This window comes from Solanum verrucosum, unplaced genomic scaffold (genome assembly GCF_900185275.1).
Source record: "Solanum verrucosum unplaced genomic scaffold, falcon-dt-bn FXZP01000103.1, whole genome shotgun sequence".
In the NCBI taxonomy this organism is placed as follows: Eukaryota; Viridiplantae; Streptophyta; class Magnoliopsida; order Solanales; family Solanaceae; genus Solanum; species Solanum verrucosum.
In genome coordinates, this window is record NW_026020048.1 from 2,295,877 (window position 1) to 2,317,330 (window position 21,454).

Here is a 21,454-nt window from a genome sequence, read left to right on the forward strand (position 1 = left end):
TTACACTTCCAAGTTTGAAGGGAGACAAACAATTGACTATGCAAAATTGGAGTACATATGACAGTGTTCATGTGTCGTTTGTCACACACAGAATGTGATTAGAGACCACTTAATCCTATCCTCTTTTATTCTAGGACATGATACTCATATAAATACAGCATATTTTGACAACCACCTCCTGGGACCAATAATACATGTCTTAGCCAATTCTAAACTCAAAGGATAACTCAGCCCATAATCCACACGCTTGTTTAGTTCCAAGGCTATCCTTACAAAACCGTTGACCCTTTCATTGACTAGACCTCTGGGTAGATAATGGCACTAGGACACTGGCAACATATATATATATATTCATACATCTAGGAACATTGCATCAACTGGTAAAACTCAGGTCACTACAACAAAAAAGACTAGTTACCGACAATTGAGTCAATATTATTGCATTCAGAGTCGTTTAAGCCGTTAGGTCCATTTATATAGATTATTAATATTAATAATTGTCGCCAAGCGACAATTTTATTATCGATGCTAAATTTTTTAATTTGTTTCAATAATTTGTCATTGTAGAAGTAAATTTACTTAGTTGACCAATTAGCCAAGTGAGATGACACGTCTCTACTTCTAGACAAATTAGTACTGTTCTGAACTTCTGATAGACAGACATCGTGGTACTGGAACCAATGAGGCCCTCAAATAATTTTGTTGTACTAGACACATTGACACATTGTTGTACAACTGCTTTCCTTATAATTCAAGTTTTCTTTTTTTTAAAAAGTTAAAGCCAATGCTTTAGAAAGGAAAAAAAGGTTGACCCTTTCATAGCCTAACTAGACCTTATTTGATAAAGCGATACAAAGAACTTATAATCGATATATAAACAGAGTCCCTTGATTAATGTAATCATGTGAACCTTACAAATGTAAATATTATTGTGGGAATTGTGGGTTTTGTCTCAAATATAAATTTCATGTCATTTGAATTTTAAACTTAAGAGTTTTGAATAAAACTGCACATGTTTTGTAGGAGTATTAAAAATCGGCATGTATGAATTACTTGACTTGTGGTGGTATCCAAAAAAATTATATTTTCTTCAAACCTTTCTTATTTTGATTTTCAGGCTATCCGAGTACTATTTTTATTTTCAGATTATTAAATTTTTAATAACGAATTGAACTATTCTGATCAGCTCCTTAATTAGTACGATTTTTTTAAAAAAAAATCACCAACAGTAGCACACAAGGAAAACAATATTCATATAGTATTTTGTTACATATATGCATGGCATCAACTGATCATAATACTGAAAGGATTACAAAACAAATACCAAAACCACATTCTGGAGCCAGTGATTCTTTTATTTTGAAGAAAAGATAAAGCAACTAATCCTGAGATAAGTTACTTAAAATTTCCGAATTTCACATAGAAGCCACAGAAGTGGGATTAACCCTGCTACAAACATCACGAATTTCCAATTGAGCACCCGCGGATGGAGGCAAGTCTCCCATCTTGATCATGGCAGCAGCAAAATCTCCCAGGAAAACGCTAACATCGTTGCTATAATCCGTTACAAAACCAGCAGTTGTAGCATCCCCGGTCAAAACTTGATCCGAAAACATTATACCTTGGTTGCTGTTAAAGTTATCGTAGTAATCTTTGTCGAACATAGTAGGAGTAGTATCCAATTGTTGCAAATCAGAATCAGTAAGCGTGGCGGAGCAGTTGCATTGGAGTTGTGCGGCAGAATTAACGTTGCCGCTGGTGCAAACGGTAGAACACCTGGCGAAACCTACCGTGTGAGCACCAGCTAGCGCAACCATTTCACGGAGGGTGAAATTTTTGTCGCTGAATTTCTGTATTTGGACAGTTAAGTTGTCGAATGGAGCTGGAAGTTGATTTATAGCACCACTAAAGTTGGCCGTTCTAGCATCGCTTCTCCCTAATGCAACGTTATAAGTTTGTCCTCCTAACTGTCATATACCAAAACAGAGTTTAAGTTACGAGTTTAAATTTTGGGTTTGAGTTAGCCCAAGTCAATTTCTTTGTCATATTATCATAATCGAACTAAATACAATTCTTGATCTATTAAATGTTGGACCCTCTACACTCCAATTGACAGGACATAACAGGTGAGGTGTCAAAATTTACACATTAATTGTGGATGTGGAATTTGGTCTTCTTTGAACAATTCTCAACTTCCACGATGACTTTTGAGTTACATCAAATATCCATTTCTTATTATTCACAATTAATTTTGATAGTATTAATCAAGGTGTAAAGTGAATAATGAACTTACTTTAGCAACAGAATCACGAGCAGCAATAGCTAATATGTCAGCACAAGATATAGATATGTTGGGACATGTATTTATGACACTTTGTTTAGCTTGTGCTATCACTTCATAACCTCTGGCTGAGTTGGCGTTGGGTGGTGAGTTTTGTTCCCCTTGAAATGTTCCATTAATATCATCTAGCAGAATACCTCCATCACAACCCTGTTTTTTTCATACAAAAAAGATAGCTATAATTAGTCAACTACAGAAGATATAGCTAAGCATAAAATTATGTAGTTGGGTGGCAGATTAGACTTTTCAAAGTTTTTGGAGTTCATACCATCAGATCTTTCGAATAAATTTTACGGTCCACAATCACTTTCGGTCTTTCCTTGCAGATCGACCACTTAAAGCGTTTAATTTAAAGATGGACAAATATAAGGAATAACAAAAGAAATACTTCATTAGATTCAATTTATACCTAACTACTATATATTTTCAGTTTCAAAAAATGTCTTTCTACTCTTCTCAATATATGTACTCCTCCATATTGATCAGTTTCGAAAAGAGTAACATATTTTTATATTTAGTAAAATAATTTAACTTTAAAATGTTTATTTTGTTCTTGATAAAATTAATTATAGTTATAAAATCACTTATTTTAGATCATAAATTTTAAAAGTTTTTCTTTCTTAAGCTTTGTGTCAAATATAAATTGAGACGGGGAGGGTATATGTGTGCGCGGGAGGGGTGGAAACATAAAAGAAAAAGTATTTTTTTTAATATATATTAGCGATCTAACAAGTATTATGGGATATTCATGACCATGCATAATAATCTTAATTTGGAGTTCGTACCGTCAAATCTTTCACATAGTTTTATGGTCCACAATCACTTTCATTTCAATTAATACACTACACCTAACATTGTACTCTTTTTAATCTGTCCGTAAAAATAATATCTGTCGACTTTTTCATTTCAATTTATATTAAAGTATTTGACTGAATTGCGAGTTTAAGAGAAAATGAAAGAATTTTCAAATTTGTGATTTTAAACAAGCATAAAATATTGGGAAAAAGGATAGATATACCCCTTAATTATCGTAAATGGTATGCAAATATCCTCCGTCATATTTTGGGGACATTGGTGCCCTTGCCGTTCAAAAACTAAAGCATATATGCCCTTCACTCTAACGGAAGACTAAATAGGGACACGTGGTGCAATCTCATCCGTTGATCCGATATTTAATAAATGTCGGGTCAGTGGATAAGATTATGACACGGGTATGCCCGTTAGTATAAAGGGTATATATGCTCTAGTTTTTAGACAGCGGGGGCACCAATGTTTCAAAAGTATGACAAAAGGTATCTGCATACCATTTACGATAGTTCGGAGGTATATTTGTCCTTTTTCCCTAAATATTTAAGTGACTACAAATTATTTTATTAAGAATAAAATGAAAAATTTAAAACTAAATTTATAAGGATAAATGTCAGTGTTATAGACTTGAAAAATTCTCATTTTTATCCTATTTAGATGATTTATAGTCATGAAGTCTCTATAGATAACTTGTTTTAGCTCACAATTTTTTTTAAAAAAAAATCATTGTTTCTTAAATTTTGTGCATAGTCAAATACCGTAAAAAAGAAAGAGTGAAGGAAATATATATTTACATCAACGAAGCAGTCATGAAAGTGGAGCCGGATGAGAGAAGCTCCCATGCGTGTTTCTGCATCAATAGCAGTGTCCACAACTCCTCGTACAGCTGAGAAAACGCATGCCTCTGGAGTTAGTTGCTGTCTCAAGTACTTGTCTGAATTTTTCTTCTTATTATTTAAGGTTAAAATACTGGCTACGCCTGATTCCAACGAATCGAAATTTGGAGAAACATTTTGGAGTAGTGATCCGTTATTCATGATCATGGCTTCATAAGTATTTCTATAAATAGCAACACCTGCAAGTGCAAGTGCCACAAGGCTCAATGCAAGACTCAAATGACTCAAACGAAAACCCATGACTTAATTGAAATGTCTATCGAGGAAACAAATTCAAGGCTTTCGATCGGGATGATTTTTCTTTTATTTATGCCTCTATTTATAGGCAGGTGAAGACTTACTATTTGCCATTATTATTATTATTATTATTATTAATTCTGCTTTGAATTATCGTGTAATTACGCACTGAGAATTGATGTTTCATGTGAAAGTGACTTTTCTTCTTTCATAAAGTTCTAGCCGTGTTACGTGTGATGTTTTCTTAGCTATGTTTATCCGATAATTATGTCAATTACTGTCAATAATTTTATTTCATGTAGTCACAATATCGATTTTAAGAAGGAAATTATAATCTCGGGATAGATTTATGTTTCTTATCTCATTAGGTTTAAAGATATTAGTTTCCTTTTAATCGACAACAAAGAAGATAATTCCAATTTAGTTATTTAGTATGTTGTTTAACCTAATAAAGACAAATTATTAACTTGGATTAAGGATTGAAGCTAGATCCTTGCATAACTAGTTGAGCCGAGTTTTTACATATGTGAGAAAAAGTTCAATTGAAAAGATCGCTAATCTAAATAAGGAATTAAGTATGGACAAATAAATCAAAGCTAAGATATTAATTGTGAATTTACAGTACAATATTTTTGACAAACATCTACGTACTGCTAATTTTTCAGTTCGATATATGTTAGTCATTGATTTGGTTTGACATTGGTGTATGAGTACGTCATACCGTGAGAAGAAAAGTCTTTAAATAAAAGTTTCAACTTAGAAAATAAGAAACCTTGTTCCTGTATTTAGTTGACAAATAATAATCAGTTCACTTCTTCTCTTTCCTTTTTAGTTTCCATGGGTGTACAGTGGGTAAACTCTTTTCTATGCAATAGTTAGCTCACAAAAATATATTTTTGTCCCTGTTTCTCATTTCATAAAAAATTATAGGCCAACAAATTGTTAACTATAACCTAATTTTGCAAGGTAAAAATTTATAAAATGTGTATTATCTGATTTGCCAAAGATTTCTATTAGTATAAATTCTTTAAGAGTAAGTTACGCGCGCCTGGTAAGGCATAACTTCATGTGCCTTGCAAAATTTACGTTGTTGAGTTGTAACTTTTAGCAAAAGTTTAGAGACCTTAGTTTCTATCAATATAGGTTTGTATGAATAAGTTATATCTTATAAGACATAACTTGTGCATTACGAATTTTGTCTTGTATTGTTAAAAAAGTTAAAGAGAACTTACCCTTATGTTTACGAATAAAGTATTGCTTGCAAAAAAATAATAAATTGCCTTGTATAGACATAACATTTGTCTAGCGAATTTTTTATTCATTTTTCTAATACTATGGATATTTTCAGCCACATTTTTGTTACTCGAGTGTTGAAGGGCAAAACTTTGAGGAGAGGGGAGTAAAGACCATCCCAGAATAAGGATATTCGTGTGAATATTTGGATTTTAAAAGAAAAAAACTAAAGTTCTACCCTTGATGTTTTTTAATATTATGGAAGCACACAACATTTCACTAATATGGTTACAAATCTGACCATATAAGCGCCGGAGGACGTTAAAAGATCATGATTAAAAATCCTATTGGATTTCTAAGGGAATGGTGGAATGATCGGAAATTTTACCCATAAATTATGAGTCTCAGAATTTAAATTTTGAAATAACTAAAAGTTTTTATAAAGAGCATTTTATTTAGAGATGGCAATGGGGTGGGGCGGTTGAGGAGCGGGATGGGTTTAACATTATGCGAGGCAGGGTGGTTGCGGGGTGGGATGGGTTTAAGGTTATGTGGGACGGGTTTAAGGTTGTGCAGGGCGGGAGGGATTTGGGGTGGGGTCGATGGATTGCGGGTAGATGTGATTTTAAGTGGGTTTAAACTTAATTTTAACTTTTTACACGTTATAAGAGTGATAAAACATTATTTATTAAGATAATTTGTTGAAAGCTACTAAAATATTCAAGATAGTAAATGAAAATGATTCAATAAAAAATAAAACAATTTCTTACATGTTTTCCAATTGATCTCTAAAAAATATTTTTTTAGTCATTATCTATTAAATTAATCCAACTTAATGAAAAGATGAATTTATTTTTTTGAATTTTATTTTTAGTGTAAGAAAACATTTAAAAAAAAGAATATACGGGGTGGGTTCATGTGGGGCGGTCTATGTGGGGAGGGTTGAAAAATAAAAATAAATTGTTATGCGGGACGAATTAAAAAATTTGAGGATTAAGTTCAACCCGCTCGTGCCCCACCGCAACACTCCATTGTCATCTCTAATTTTATTCTTTAGTAAACCTATTGGGCATCGATTGAAATTAGTCAAATCAATAAATCGAATACTAAACACGTGCCAAAATAAAATCTTAAGTTCTAGGTTAACTAGTTTGGCCAAGTATCGTCCTATAAAATGAAACTAATAGAGTATTAGTATCGCTTCCATTTGCTTTAAAATAATTTCCATAAATTCAAGAAGGATATGAAATTATAAAAAAGTAAAATCTTGGTTGATCAAACAATGAATGTTTAGATAATTTTTCATTTATCATATACCTTTGGCTCCACTTTTATTCTTTCTTGGGAAAAGGGTCTGATATACCCCTCAACTTTGCTATTTGGAGCTGATATGCCTTCGTTATGAAAGTGGCTCATATATACCCTTACCATTATACAAACGGCTCACATATACCCCTAACGTTATAAAATGAGATCACATATACCCTTCATTTAACGGAAGTGAAAAAAATTGTTTTAAATTTGTATTTTTGACTTTTAATTTTCTTAAAAATTATTTAGGGGTATATATGATTCTTTTAGCAAAGTTCAAGGTATATTTTAATCTTTTTCATACATAACTTCTTTTTTGACTTCTTTTACTATAATTATTGGAGTTTCTTATTTTATTTTATTTTTTTCTTTCATTCCTTAGTGTAAAGAAAAAAATTTAAAAACTATTTTTTTGTGGCTATATTATAATTTAAAACTATTTTTTTTGTTTATATTGTAATTTAATGTAACACCCTGACTTTTCGAAACGTATAAATTGACTTGTATCTTCGTGGAAAGACCAGAAAGTTGGGTAATAAATTAATAATGATGTGTTATGTGATATTTTAAGTGTTCATGTGTTGTATATCATGTTTTGAAGTTAGGTAAGTGGAAAAATAAAAGTTGGCGAAAGTTACCGTAAATTCCTTTTTAAAGATTTGTCTGAAATTTAGGTCAAATGTATCGGACGTTTTCTCCCAATCTATTTAGAGTTATGATCCCCACAACCTATCGAATCGAAGGTCTACGAGTCTAGTTTCCAACGCATCAAACCGTTCGTTCATACGACTTCAGAATAGAGAGATATTTGTGTTTTCGTAGGACTGCACAAGCAGGCATGTAAAGTGGGGCCCTAGGTCGGTGGAATGTTACATATATTTTCTTGTTCGACCTTTTTCTTCATTTTTAAGCTAAGAACCAGAGAAATTAGAGAAACTCATTTTTAGTATCAAGTGAAGTTTTCTCGACTTAAGTCCTTGACGAAAGTTGTTCTACGCGTTGGGCTCATCATCGTGGTATACTTTGTTTTATCGATTGCGTAGCAGATCACACTTTAGTGTTGGGACAACAAGGGTTTGAATATATTTGAAGGTTTTGAGGCGTATTACGAACTTAAGATCGAGGTAAGACCCTTCTTTCATCGACTTTAGCTTTTATAAGAAGCAAACAACAATTTGCGATGGAAATGCATATCTTTTATCATATTGTCATGATATCTTTTATTTTTGTGTGTTGATTATGGTCCTACCTTGTTGTAGTATCGAGGGAGTTATGAGTAAAAGTCATTAGGCCACGTGAATTTAGCGAAAAAGGTATGTTAAGGCTATTCCCTACTTACGACATGTTTTCTTAAAGCTTAGAAGCAATGCATTTGGGTTGTTATCCTTGATATATTTGTAGCCGTGATTGTTGATTGTTGGCTGCTCGAGTTGATATAATTCTCTCTTGTCGGGATTCTTATTCAGTTAGTAGCGTCCCTATATTGGACACGACTTAGAGGCTATTTGTATAGGTTGCTTATAACTAAATTGCTCACTTTTAGCGATTGGATTGTTATTGTTGCCCTTGGGGCTATTGTGGTTAGCTGCAGGAATGTGATTTATGCCTAGAAGGGCTATGTTCTGCCTATAGGGGTATATGGGTGCCTAAAAGGGCTATGAGTTGCCTACAGGGCCATATTGATGCCTAGAAGGGCTATGAGTTGCCTATAGGGCTATATTGACGCCTAAGAAGGTCATGTGCTTCCTACAGGGCCATGTTGTTGCCTAAGAGGGCTATGAGTTGCCTATAGGGCTATATTGACGCCTAAGAAGGCCATGTGCTTCCTACAGGGCCATGTTGTTGCCTAAGAGGGCTATTAGTTGTCTATAAGCTATGTTGATGCCTAAGAGATCTATGTGCTGTCTGCGGGGCTAAATGTCTAAGAGGGCTATGTGACTTCCTACGGGGCTAGGGGACTACCGATAAGGGTATATAGGTTTATTGGCACCTTTCAGGCTTATGGGGGCCTGAGTAGGTGGTCTTGTGTGTTGTTTGTACCTGCCGAGCTTAAGGGGGCTTGGTTAGGTTGTTGTTTTATTATTTTTGATAAGTTTAGATTTAAGAGCAGGTCAATACACTTATATTATCCTTGATTTATTTATCAAATTATTCCAGTATATCAGGATACCTCATCATAGTCTATTGCCCTTTATACTCTGTACATTAATTTATACTGACGCCCCATTGCCTTGGGGGCGCTGCATTCATGCATGTAGGTCTTGATAGATGACCGAGTAGACCTCCTCAGCAGCATGATTGAATTTTATCCGGTTGGCTAGCCCCTTTCCTCCGAAGCTACCAAAGTTATGAGGTTTGTTACCTTTTGTTGTATATATCTTTATGGGTAGGTTGGGGCCCTGTCCCGCTAATCTTTACTATTCTTATAGGCTTAGTTTGCTGAAGCTTGTTAGTTGTGTGATGTATTGTCTTGATATACCTACTTTTAGTTTCGGTATAGAGATCATGGTGGCCTCGACGGCCCAATCAGGACTTCTGTGCTAGTTGGCTATTTCTTTATATGAACTCTTGGGAGTAGTTGTTTCTTTTATGGATCTGTTTACAGGGGCCTTGCCGACCGAAAGTTTAATTTTAAGTCAAGATATACTTGTTTGTTTTCTTGACTGTTTGTGGCTGTCATGCGCTAGTAGCTAATGGTTCAGCAGGGTCGGCTCGTGCCTGAGTTTTGGCATTAGGAGCCAGTTGCGCCCTTGAATCTGGGGCGTGACATTTAATTTTTGTATTTGAAGAAAAAAAATTGGTCATCTATAATAAGTTTTACAAGAATATTAGTGAAACATAAATAAATTTGACCATCAAAATAATAAATCTAAATTAGTCATTGAAATTAAAAAAAAAAGTAAAAAAAATAGATATGTTTGAGGAGGATTAAATATACTCATATGGGATTATATTTTTCAACAAATAATTATAAAAAATTAAACTAAAATTAATTTTTTTCATTTCCGTTAGAGGAAAAGGATATATGTGAGCCATTTATATATAAATAGGGGTATATATGATCCACTTTCATAACGAGGGGTATATCAGCTCTAAATGACAAAATTGAGGGGTATATCAGACCCTTTTCCCTTCTTTCTTTTATTGTCTTTTCCAGAATTAGTTATGTACCTTCTTTTATCATATTTATAAAATGACCCTTCGAGTCTTATTGATTTTTAAAAAAATGTTTGGAATTTACAGAGTATAAAACTGTAACTAATTAAAGAAAACAACATAATCATTTTTAATTGACTAAAGTTTTACACTTTAAAATTTTAGTAAATGTAACTAATTAAAGAAAATGACATAATCATTATTTTTAATTGACTTAGTCAAATATTAACAAATTTTAAAAGAAAAACTGAAGTTATGTGAAATTTTTAGTATTAAGTTAACGGAAAAGGGCCTAAAATACCCTTGAAGTATTGAAAATGGTACACAGCTATCCCTCATCCACCTATTGGCTCCCAAATACCCTCCCCATCCACCTATTGACTCACAAATACCCTCCCCATCCACCTATTGGCTCACAAATACCCTCCCCATTCATCTTTGAGTTCAATTTTAGCCACTTCATTAACGGTGCGCACCATTAAAAATAATTAAATAATCCTTTTAATTATGTGGCGTTCAACCATTGGTTGCAATTTAATTATTTAATATAATTTTAAACCCATCCATATTTAACTAAACCTGCCCCAATACTTTATTAAACCCGCGCACCCCAATTCAAAAAGAACCCTAAAACCTTCGTTCCCAAATTTATACTCCATTTTCCAAACTCAATCACTCTCAGATGACACATCGACACATCGTCTTATTCCATCATAGACATAAATGGGCTGACCCAATTGAATCTTATCACTAGCCATTCCCCAAATCTTCAATTAGCATTACCAGAAAAAGATACCAAATTGAAGAACTTTCAAGATTTCACAAAGGAGTTGGGGAAATGGAGTGTAAATTTGGGAAAGAAGGTTTTGGGGTTCTTTTTTATTAGTTGGGTTCTTTTTGTATTGGGCGGGAGGGTTTAATAAGTATTGGGGTGGGTTTTGTTAAAAATGGGTGGGTTTAAAATTATATTATATAATTAACCAATGGTTGAGCGCCACTTAATTAAAAGGATTATTAATTATTTTAATGGTGCTTCATTAGTGAAGTGGCTAAAATTGAACCTAAAGGTGGATGGAGGGGTATTTGTGAGCCAATAGGTGGATGGAGAGGGTATTTGGGAGTCAATAGGTGGATGAGGAATAGTTGTATACCATTTTCAATATTTCGAGGGTATTTTAGGCCCTTTTACATTAAGTTAAATAGATCAATTTCTGAATATAATATGGTAACTAATTAAAGAAAATGACATAATCATTTTTAATTGACTATGTTAAATATTAACAAATTTTAAAAGAAAAACTGAAGTTCTACACTCGAAACTTTTTGTTTTAAATTAAATATATCAATTTCTTAATATAAAACTGCAACTAATTAGGGAAAATGTCATAATCATTAATTTTAATTGACTAAGTTAAATATTAGCCAGTTTTAAAAGAAAAAAACTGAAGTTCTGTGAAATTTTTAGTATTAAATTAAATAGATCAATTTCTGAATATAAAAATTGTAACTAATTAAAGAAAATGACATAATCATTTTTAATTGACTAAGTTAAACATAAGGAGTTTTTTTTATAAAAAAATTGAAGTTGTACACTTGAAATTTCTAATTTTAAGTTAAAATGTCAGTTTCTAATAAATAAATATAAATTTATTTGAGCGACTATCTTTATCATATTAGTGTAGCTTAAGCATGCTTAAACTGGTTACTTATTTTTTAATGGAAGTGTCAATTTATTGTGTGTTAGCTTATACTAGTCAATTTTGTTTTAAGTACGTACATGCCAAATACATTTTTTTGTGATGAAACACGAATGGTGAACCCCTGGGAGAAAGGAGAACATGGTTGACCTTTGTGATTCTTTGTCCTCTCTTCTTATATTATCATCCCAAGAAAATTATATATAATCAAGACAAGCACAATCAAATTGATCATTAATATTGGGGACTGGGGTGTATGTAGCCAAAAAAAAAAAACAAATTTAATAAGTGATATTCTAGACTTTTTTTTATTAACATCCAAGGCTCCAACACACTCAGCTACATACCAAACACACTCTTTGTGTAAGACATAATAGTTAATATATAAACATGACCTTAACTTGACGTCAACTGATAACTACGACCTTTAATTTAGGATGTGCACAAGTAGGCACTTAAACTGGTTAAAAATTGAACAAATAGACACATCGTCCTACATGACACCCTACATGACAATTTTGCGTCCTACGTGGCGTCTGACATATATTATGTCATATAGGACACGTGTGTCTACTTGTTTGATTTTATACAAGTTCAAGTGTTTACTTGTGCACACTCAAAGTTAGAGGGCATCGTTGTCCATTGAAATCAAGTTAAGAGTCATGTTTATGTATTATGCCTTTGTGTAATTGTGTTTGTACTTTTGTTGGGTTATATGAATATTTTTGAAGCAATATGTCAAAGGCTTAATGGTCCAAATTCCAAACCTAATTTTTTGTCTAATAATATTAGTCTATCTTCTAGAATTTGTACTAAGCACTAAAGCACATGGTTGCGTATCAGACGAACTCTTGGTACCGACAATTCTTTATTGATTGATTAAGAATAGTGCCGGCAAAGTGTGCCATATTTTGGTAATTTGTTCACTTCGCTCATATTTTAATGAATTGTGTAGGTGATGTTCAATGAATAAAATGTGAGTTTAAATTCATATTCAATCCATAGAAATATAAATATTTGTAAGTAAATTATGGATAAATTATGGATTAATCAAATAAATTAAATTTCTTTTTACGGAAGAACATAAAAGGAAAGGATATATATATCAATGTAAATTTCTTTTGTTAATTAAAATATATTTTCTTATTTGTTCAATTTATATTGGATAACAAATAATAGTGTAAACGTAGAGTCGTCAATATGGGCTAGGCTCATTGGGCCGGCCTAGCCTAGCTCGTGATTTAATAGGGCTGGACTAAATTTTTTGGAGCCCATTTTAGAAAAAAGTTTTTAGCTCGGCCTGAATAATCTTGCTGATTTGTGGGGCTTGAAAACTATGGATAAGGCCAGCTCGTGGGCCAAATAAAAATAAAATAGAGTATTAAAATTAACAAAAAATTAAACTCAAAATCTATTTAAAGTTTTAAATATTAAAATCTAAATACAAAGTATGTTTATAAATTATGTACGAGATAAAATAAAAAGTCTCTAAAGTTTCTAGAGAATCACTAAGTGTAACATCTCGCAATTTGAAATAACTAGGAAGAAGCTAATAATTGGAAATAGTCATTTTTGGAAAGAATGGAAATCTGGAAATTTGTTTAAGTTAGGAATAGTTGAGTTTTAATCAACTTCAAACGGCCGCAGCTCCTAGCTCAGGATGAGTTAGGTGTACTTCCAGATATGGTTGGGAAGCTCTTGGAATGATCTTTCCAATGCCGCCAAGTTTACGCGATTCCAAGTTGTTATGAGCAAGTTATTCCCTTTGGAAGTTGGGCTGTTGGATTAAGTAAGTCTAATCCGAATTATGAAAGGGTAATTTAGTCTTTTCCTTACCTAATTATTCTAATTCGTTTTTAGGAGTTTAATTGGGGTAAAGTCAGATTTTAGTCAGTTTTAGAAAAGTGAATTTTACGCTAGGGTTTAGAGAAAGGAGAAGAGGAAACAAGATTCGTCAAGATCGTCGACTTTAGCTTGTGGATTTCGTCGGGGGTGATCCCTACAAGGTATGTGAGATCACATAGCGTTGAGTTAGTTCACCCACGCGCAAACCATGATTCAATTCAGTAAATTTAAGTCTTTGAAAGTTTAGAAATTGAGTTCTTGATGAACATTGTTGAAAGTTTCGTTGAATTTCTTGTGGGTTGTGTTGTTGGAGTTCTTGCGATTCGATTCATGTTTTTCGGGTGTAATTTTGGTTTGAATCTATCATATATTGAGGGTAAAAATGATACTAAGCGTTTGGGGAAAAAACCATTAAAGTTTAGAGGGTTTAGAGTTGAAAAACGAAGAAGAAAAGTCGCCAAACACCTGGAGAAGGGGGTGGGGCGTCGCGCCAGCCAGCGCTCCCCAAAGCAGCCTCTAAATGTGGGGCTTTGGGGCGACGCGCCAGCCAGAGCGCCCTAACTTGCCCTCTGAATTTTGAGGGCTGGTGCCCGGCGCCTTTCAGAGAGTCAGGGATGCTAGTTCTCATCATTCCTCCCCTATCTTTTAGTGCTAGTTTCTTAGTGATGTACCTACGTTTTCTAGTTGATTCCAACACTCTAAGGTACGTCTAAAGATCATGAAACCATCCATAAACATGAGATCATGAACCTTGCATCCATACTTCAATTCAAGGAAAGTTAAGATTCAAGTCTAGAAGTTAAGATGAAAGTCAAGAGAAGTTTATAAAATTTTCAAAAGTCTTTCACAAACGTTTTAACCTTGTTTTAAGACTTAAGTTTCAAGTTAAGCAAAGAGTAAAAAGTTGAGTTCATTTCTCAAAAAGTTATAAGGGAACTAAGTATTCCAAAAGAGTTTATAAATGTTTTCACATTTAAACAAGAAAGGAAACTGAGATTTCCAAAAGAGCTTTTGAGCTAGTTTTTCTGTAAAGAGTAAGAGTAAAGTTTATTCTTCAAAGATTATACAGGAACTAAGTATTCTCAAGAGTTAAAATGTTTTCACATTTGAGCAAGAAAGGAAACTAAGATTTCCAAGAGAGCTTTTAAGCTAGGTTTTGAGTAATTGTCTCAAACAAAAGAAAGAAATTTTGATTTTACATCATATGAGCTAAGTATATTATGGGAGTAGTATTGAGCATTGATATGGGAATGCGAGTTCATATTAAAAGTCTTCATAAACCATGTAGTCATCATGGGTAGTAAATGATCATACTTTTTAGATGACTCATTAAGATGCTTTTAGCATAGACTAGTGGATCCACTAAGTTAAGCGTTCTATATGACGGCAAAGTATATGACAGTTCTGACAGCGTGGGCAAGACGTTATATCACCACTTAGGCTCATAGTGGTGGTTGTAGGTTAGAGAATCTCCCATAGAAACTATATTACTTTATTATATGAGTAAAGTTAAGTTTGTTATTGCATTTTCTTTAACGAACTAAGATGTTTTTACCGTTTTATAAAGCTTTTCATATATTGCATGTGTCTTATTGCTTTATTATCAGTTGAGTTATTCATGAGTTGAGAAGAGCCAAGGTAAGTTGTTTAAAGACTTCAGTTAATAGTTCAGTTGTCTTTATTTTATCATTCAGATGTTGTTTAAAGACTTCAGTTGCCGTTTTGGCAAAGTGTTATATCTCTTTAAAGTTATGTTTTGAGATCATCTTGTTAAGTTAAGTCTTCCGCTGAGTAAGTAAGCCAGACCAAGGGTTCGCTTGGGGCCAGCAATGGTTCTCGAGTGCCGGCCACGTCTAGGGTGTAGGCTCGGGGTGTGACACTAAGTAAGTCATAACCTATAGAATATTGTCATATTTTTTGTATTTTATTATGATCATTGAAAAACAATTAAGTTAATATTTCTATTTAGATATTTATATTTTTACTTGAAATCAAACTTAATAAAATGGGTTGACCGTTTTTTGCCCACAAAAAATGGGTCAGCCCGCTGGCCTGACTTGTCAAATTTCAAAAAGTTGGTATGGATTAGCCAGGATGGGGTGGGGGTCAGCCTATATTGACATCTCTAGTGTAAAGTAAGCAAATCATGTATGGATTAGCCAGGATGGGGTGGGGGTCAGTCCATATTGACATCTCTAGTGTAAAGTAAGCAAATCATGTATATATATTTTTTTTTGGTTTCCCACCCGGTGTCCGATACCCACATTGGAGCTCGACTAAATTCGGATTCGCGCCGGAAAGTCCCACATTGAGAGGTAAAACGCTCCCTAACAAAGGCAACTTCGTACCCAAGGGGGTTCAAACCCGAGACCTCTTGGTTAAGGATGAAATAGTAGTTACCACTCTACCACAATCCTTATTGGTAATCATGTATTAGTATTAATATTACTTAAAATGCATTAAAACATTTTACTCCTAAATGTAAATATTCATTTACTTTGAAATTAAAAATATTACATAAATTATTTTTTTGTATTTAAAGTTGTAGGAATTTTTTTTTGACTTAGATGGTACAATAAAACTAATTAAAGTATTTACAATATTTTTCATTCCAAAAAAGACTAAAGTATTTTCTACTATGTTGAATTCTAAAGTATATTACTCCCTCTTTCCCAATTTATGTGACTTGCTTACCTTTTTACTCAGTCCCAAAAAGAATGATTTTCTATATTAAGTAACAATTTTACTACAAAATGTCTATTTTATCCTTAATGAAATGATTTACAACCACATAAATTTCTATCATTTTTTTGGACCACAAATTTTAAATGTCTTCCTTTCTTTTTTAAACTCCGTGTCGAGTCAAACTACCTCACATAAAATGAAACAAGAGTACTATTTACTCATAAAAATATGGATAAATAGAGCTTAACATGTATTTTAGTCAACCTATTTGTTATCAATCTATTTTTACCCATTTGAAATATGTCCACTTGAAATATTACCCATTTTTTATTTATCCAATTTCAATCCATCTAAATTTGATTCAACCCTCCATGACCATATTAAAAACACCGGGAACATTATATTGCTTAAGGAACACATTACACATATATTAGAGATTGCATCAACTAATAATACTGAAAGGATGAAAACATCATGCGACTAATTGTAAGATATAAGCTACTTAAAATTTCCGAATTTCAATTTTCCCTTTCACATAGAAGCCACAGAAGTGGGATTAACCCTGCTACAAACATCGCGAATTTCCAATTGAGCGCCCGCGGAGGTAGGCAAGTTCCCCATCTTGATCATAGCAGCAGCAAAATCTTCAAGGAAAACGCTAACATTGTTGCTATAAGTCGTTACAAAATTAGCAGTTGTGGTATTCCCTGTCAAAACTTGATCCGAGAACATTATCCCCTGGTTGTTATTTAAGTTATCATAGTAATCTTTGTCGAAAACAGCAGGAGTTGTATCCAATTGTTGCAAATCAGAATCAGTTAGCGTGGCGGAGCAGTTGCATTGGAGTTGTGCGGCAGGATTAACGTTTGTGCTAACGCACACGGTGGCACACCTGGCGAAACCCACCGTGTGCGCGCCAGCTAGTGCGACCATTTCACGGACAGTGAAATTTTTGTCGCTGAATTTCTGTATTTGAACAGTTAGGTTATCGGATGGAGCTGGAAGTTGAGTTAAAGCACCAGTAAAGTTGGCCGTTGTACCATCGCTTCTCCCTAGTGCAACGGTATAAGTTTGTCCTCCTAACTGTCATATACAAAAACAGAGTTTAAGTTACGAGTTTAAATTATACGTATCGATCATATGTTATAAGTTAATGAAACATTTAGTGTAAAACTAAATTAAATCGTAACTTGACTAAAAACTGAATAATGGACTTACTTTAGCAAGAGAATCACGAGCAGCGATAGCTAAAATGTCAGCACAAGATACAGATATGTTGGGGCATGTATCTATAACACTTTGTTTAGCTTGTGCTATCACTTCAAAGCCTCTGACTGAGTTGTTGTTGGGTGGTGAGGTTTGTTCCCCGGTGAATGTTCCATTAATATCATCAAGCAGAATACCTCCATCACAACCCTGTTGTTTTTTTCAAACAAAAAAGATAGCTATAATTAGTCAACTATATGTATGCATAATCAGCTACACTCTGTCCATCTCAATTTATATGACATAATTTAATTTAACTTGAACTTAAAAAAAAAAAAAAAAGATAAGTATTCGTGAGTATAAATGATTTCGTTAAGAGTAAAATAAGTATTTTATAGTTAAATTATTACTAATTATAAGAAATATGTCAGTTTTTTCGAAATTGACTAAAAAGGAAAGAATTGAGTTATATAAATTGAAACAAAAAAAATACAAAAGATACAATAACTAATTAAACATAGAGATGTCAAAAGGAACTCAAATATAGGTAACCCGCCTAGAATTTTATGAATTAGACTCAAGATAATTAAAAGAAAAAACAAACCTAATTAGACAAACATTCCTACTATATTTACTAATTCTCCTTATAGTTTAAAATAATTAAATATTATTTCACTAATTAATAATTTTATATCAAATTTTAGATTAAATATTCCTAGAATCATGTATTTTTACTATCAAATATGCTAATATAGAAAAAAAACAAGCAAGATAGAAAAAAAATAAACAAGATAATCTATTTATTTCAAATACATATAAATCACATTAAATATAAATACTCTTGTAAAAGAGAAAGTGATGAGTAAGATAAAGAGAAAAAGTTGCCCAAAGTTAGGCAAGTGACTGATAAAAAAAGTTGTAAGGGAGAATAAACTTTTCAAGTTGGGCTGCGCTTGACTATTAGAAAACTGTTAATTTCACAAATTTCAAGAAGATGGTTCCATGCATGATGCAACTTTACAACTACTACATTAATAAACCCCCCACAGTTTTCATAATAATGTTTTGAAGTGCGTACCGTCAGATTTTTCAAATATTTTACTGATCACTTTCCTTTCGGACCACTTAAACATTTACGTTTACAAATATAATAAAACAAAAGGAAACTTACTCAGATTCAATTTATTTTATTTTATTTATTAAATAATATAATATGACCATGGAGCCAGGTTTTTATTTTTTATTGGCAGAAAGACTTGAGAGACATCTATACTTTATTTCGTTTATCAGTTGAACCCTTCTAGTCATCGCTTTGCCAAATGAATCCTTAAACTCAATAAAATTTTATTTTTAAAACTCTTCTGATTATTGACCGAGCTTATATGGCACTGAAATAGCTTAATTAGACAAATACGTGATTCCACACATTTTGAAACAAATGAATACAATATTTTTAATTTAAAATTATTAAAATTATAAGACAAAACAATAATAATATTTTTTTTAAAAAAATACAGAAAATCTCCTTCTTCTTCACTACACCCCACCCCCAACCTTACCCCTTCTCTCTTCTTCTTCAACCCTACCCCACTCCACCCTTTTTCTCTTCTTCTTCTTTAACCTTAGCCCCCACCCCCATCCTCCCTCGCCCCTACTCCTTTTCTCTTCTTCTTCAACCTCTGCCCACATCCACCCCCACCCTCCCCGACCCTACTCCTTTTCTTTTCTTCTTCTTTGACGTACACATCATCACAATAAAATCATCAATAAAAAATTGAAAAAAGTTTTTGCAAGAAAATATAACATTCACCATTTTTATAAACTTAATTTTTTAAATCTATTACTTGAATTTACATATAAACATATTTTTTTTCAATTTGAAGTTTTTTTTATATGTCTTTTTGTCAAATCAAAATAAATAGAACCCTAAAGCATGTGCAAGAACTAATTATAATTTATCACATTTTGTGATTGAAGAAATTTTTGAGCGTGAACTATGAAGAAAGATGAAAATGGTGATTTTTATTTTTTGGAATGAAAATGGTAGAAAGTGAGAACAAAAATGATGAAGGGGGAAGGGAGCGAAATGGTATAGTGAGAGAGAGAGAAAATTGCATTTTTAAAAATTATTATTTATTTTTAAATATTTAATTTCTGACATGTCATTAAAATAATAATAATAATAATATTAATAATAATAATAATAATAATAATGTGTCATTAAAAAATGACATGATATTTTATGTATGAAATGAGTGTACCACAAGCACACTCATCAGATGAGAAATGAGTTTAAAATATTGTGTTTGAATGAGTTTAATGATTTAGTTGGCAAAGTCATAAATACAAAAATTCAATTTACAAATCGAGTCAAGTATAAAGATTTTTCAGGTAATTTCGCCTTTTTTATTTTTAATAAGAGAAAGGAGGACTGGGATTCAATTTATATACTACACCTAACATAGTACATTTTTTTATTTTTTTAATATGTCCTCAAAAATAAAATAAAAATCCGCTCTTTCCAATTTAATTTATATTAAAGTGTTTGACTGTAAGAGAATTTAAGAAAAAAATAAAAGAATTTAAAATTTATGATCTAAAATAAGCATATAATATTTATGTGATTATATCAAGCTTAAAATTAAATTGTTATAAAATATTATTTTTTTGATATAATTAAAAATGAAAAAATGTCATAAAATTAGAGAAAGAAAGGAATATATTATTATAGACAACTCATCACATAAAATAGGAGGATGGAGCAGGAGAAAAAGGATGAAAGAATATTTACATCAACAAAGCAGTCATGGAAATGGAGACGAATGAGAGAAGCTCCCATGCGCGTTTCATTATCAATGGCACTGTCCACAACTCCTTTCACAGCTGAGAAAACGCATGACTCCTGAGATAATTGCTGATTCAAATTATCTTTGTCTGAATTTCTCTTCTCATTATTCAAAGTTAAAATACTAACTGCGCCTGTTTCCAACAAATCAAAATCTGGAGATCCGTTATTCATGATCATGGCTTCATAAGTATTTCTATAAATAGCAACACCTGCAAGTGCAAGTGCCACAAGGCTCACTGCAAGGCTCAAATGGCTCAAACGAAAACCCATGACTTATAGAAATTATTAAATGTCTATTTGGAGGAAACAGAGGCTTTCGGGATGGTTTTTTTGCCTATATTTTTACTTATATTTATAGGCAAGTGAAGACTTACTATTGGTCATGAGTTAGTATGATTAATTTATTGCTTTAAATATCGAGAAACTTTCCCAAATAGTCATTATAATAAACTTAATTAGGGTTCATAACTATAGCTACAGTTTAAGCAACCTTATTTATATAATTCGCGGGTACATTTGTATAATTTAATTATTTTTGTATAAATTCGAAATAACGAATTTATACAGCTACAAACATCAGAAGTTAAACAGTTATACAAATTCCGAATTATACAAACGTGCGAATTATACAAAACTAAAAGTTGAGCCGCGTAATCATAGCTAAAAGTTGGTCGTGAATTGTAATTAAGTCAAACTATAACTATATTAAGTAATTAACTACTATATATTTGCTTATATGCGTAATTTTTCCTTAAATAATTGTGTGATTACAAAAATTGACCATCAAATTTATATTTTGTAAAATAAAAAGTACTTTCTATATCTATTTTATATTTTGCGAGAATATCAAAAGAGCTATAAATATTCATAAAATATGATATGATGATATAGTTATTAATGATATTGACACATTCAATTTTATTAAATAGTAATACACCACAACTTAAGTTTAATTTTACTTTTTTGTAATTAGCTAATATTTGATCAATAAATATATATTTTTTAGTATAGTTTTGTAATAGTGTATTATTCTTTTGTTTTATAAAATTTTAGTTATTTGGCAAGATTATAAAAAATTGAAATAATTTTAATAATTTCACAACTTGTGAATTTTATATTCATGAGCAGAAAATACAACCTAAAAATTCAAATAGTATTCCGACGTGATCAAAGAGTGTGTACATGACATCAC

At 32.2% G+C, this 21,454-nt stretch overlaps 1 protein-coding gene across 2 annotated transcripts; it reads right to left on the reverse strand.

Moving 5' to 3' along the window:
• Window positions 1-1,229: 1,229 nt before the first annotated feature.
• LOC125822424 (suberization-associated anionic peroxidase) lies at window positions 1,230-20,588 on the reverse strand. Of its 2 annotated transcripts, XM_049501818.1 has the most exons (4): window positions 20,206-20,588; window positions 17,427-17,624; window positions 17,101-17,291; window positions 1,230-1,776 (listed from the first exon to the last, which is right to left on the reverse strand). In XM_049501818.1, exons 1-4 carry the CDS (start codon window positions 20,530-20,532, stop codon window positions 1,416-1,418), a joined length of 1,077 nt encoding a protein of 358 aa, XP_049357775.1. In that variant the 5' UTR covers window positions 20,533-20,588; the 3' UTR covers window positions 1,230-1,415. The 2 variants fall into 2 exon arrangements, with proteins under 2 accessions (XP_049357775.1, XP_049357774.1); XM_049501817.1 differs by lacking the exons at window positions 17,101-17,291; window positions 17,427-17,624; window positions 20,206-20,588 and adding exons at window positions 2,294-2,491; window positions 3,943-4,340 and having other exon boundaries at window positions 1,230-1,967.
• Between the last annotated feature and the right edge of the window lie 866 nt (window positions 20,589-21,454).

Bases quoted from the DNA above. Each gene is read 5' to 3' on its own strand.
- LOC125822424 (XM_049501817.1), bottom strand. From the start codon at position 4,284: ATGGGTTTTCGTTTGAGTCATTTGAGTCTTGCATTGAGCCTTGTGGCA. The intron at 2,492-3,942 runs GTAAATATATAT...TGAAAAAAACAG, and splicing joins TTCATGACTGCTTCGTTGAT to GGTTGTGATGGAGGTATTCT. The intron at 1,968-2,293 runs GTAAGTTCATTA...GGTATATGACAG, and splicing joins CTCGTGATTCTGTTGCTAAA to TTAGGAGGACAAACTTATAA.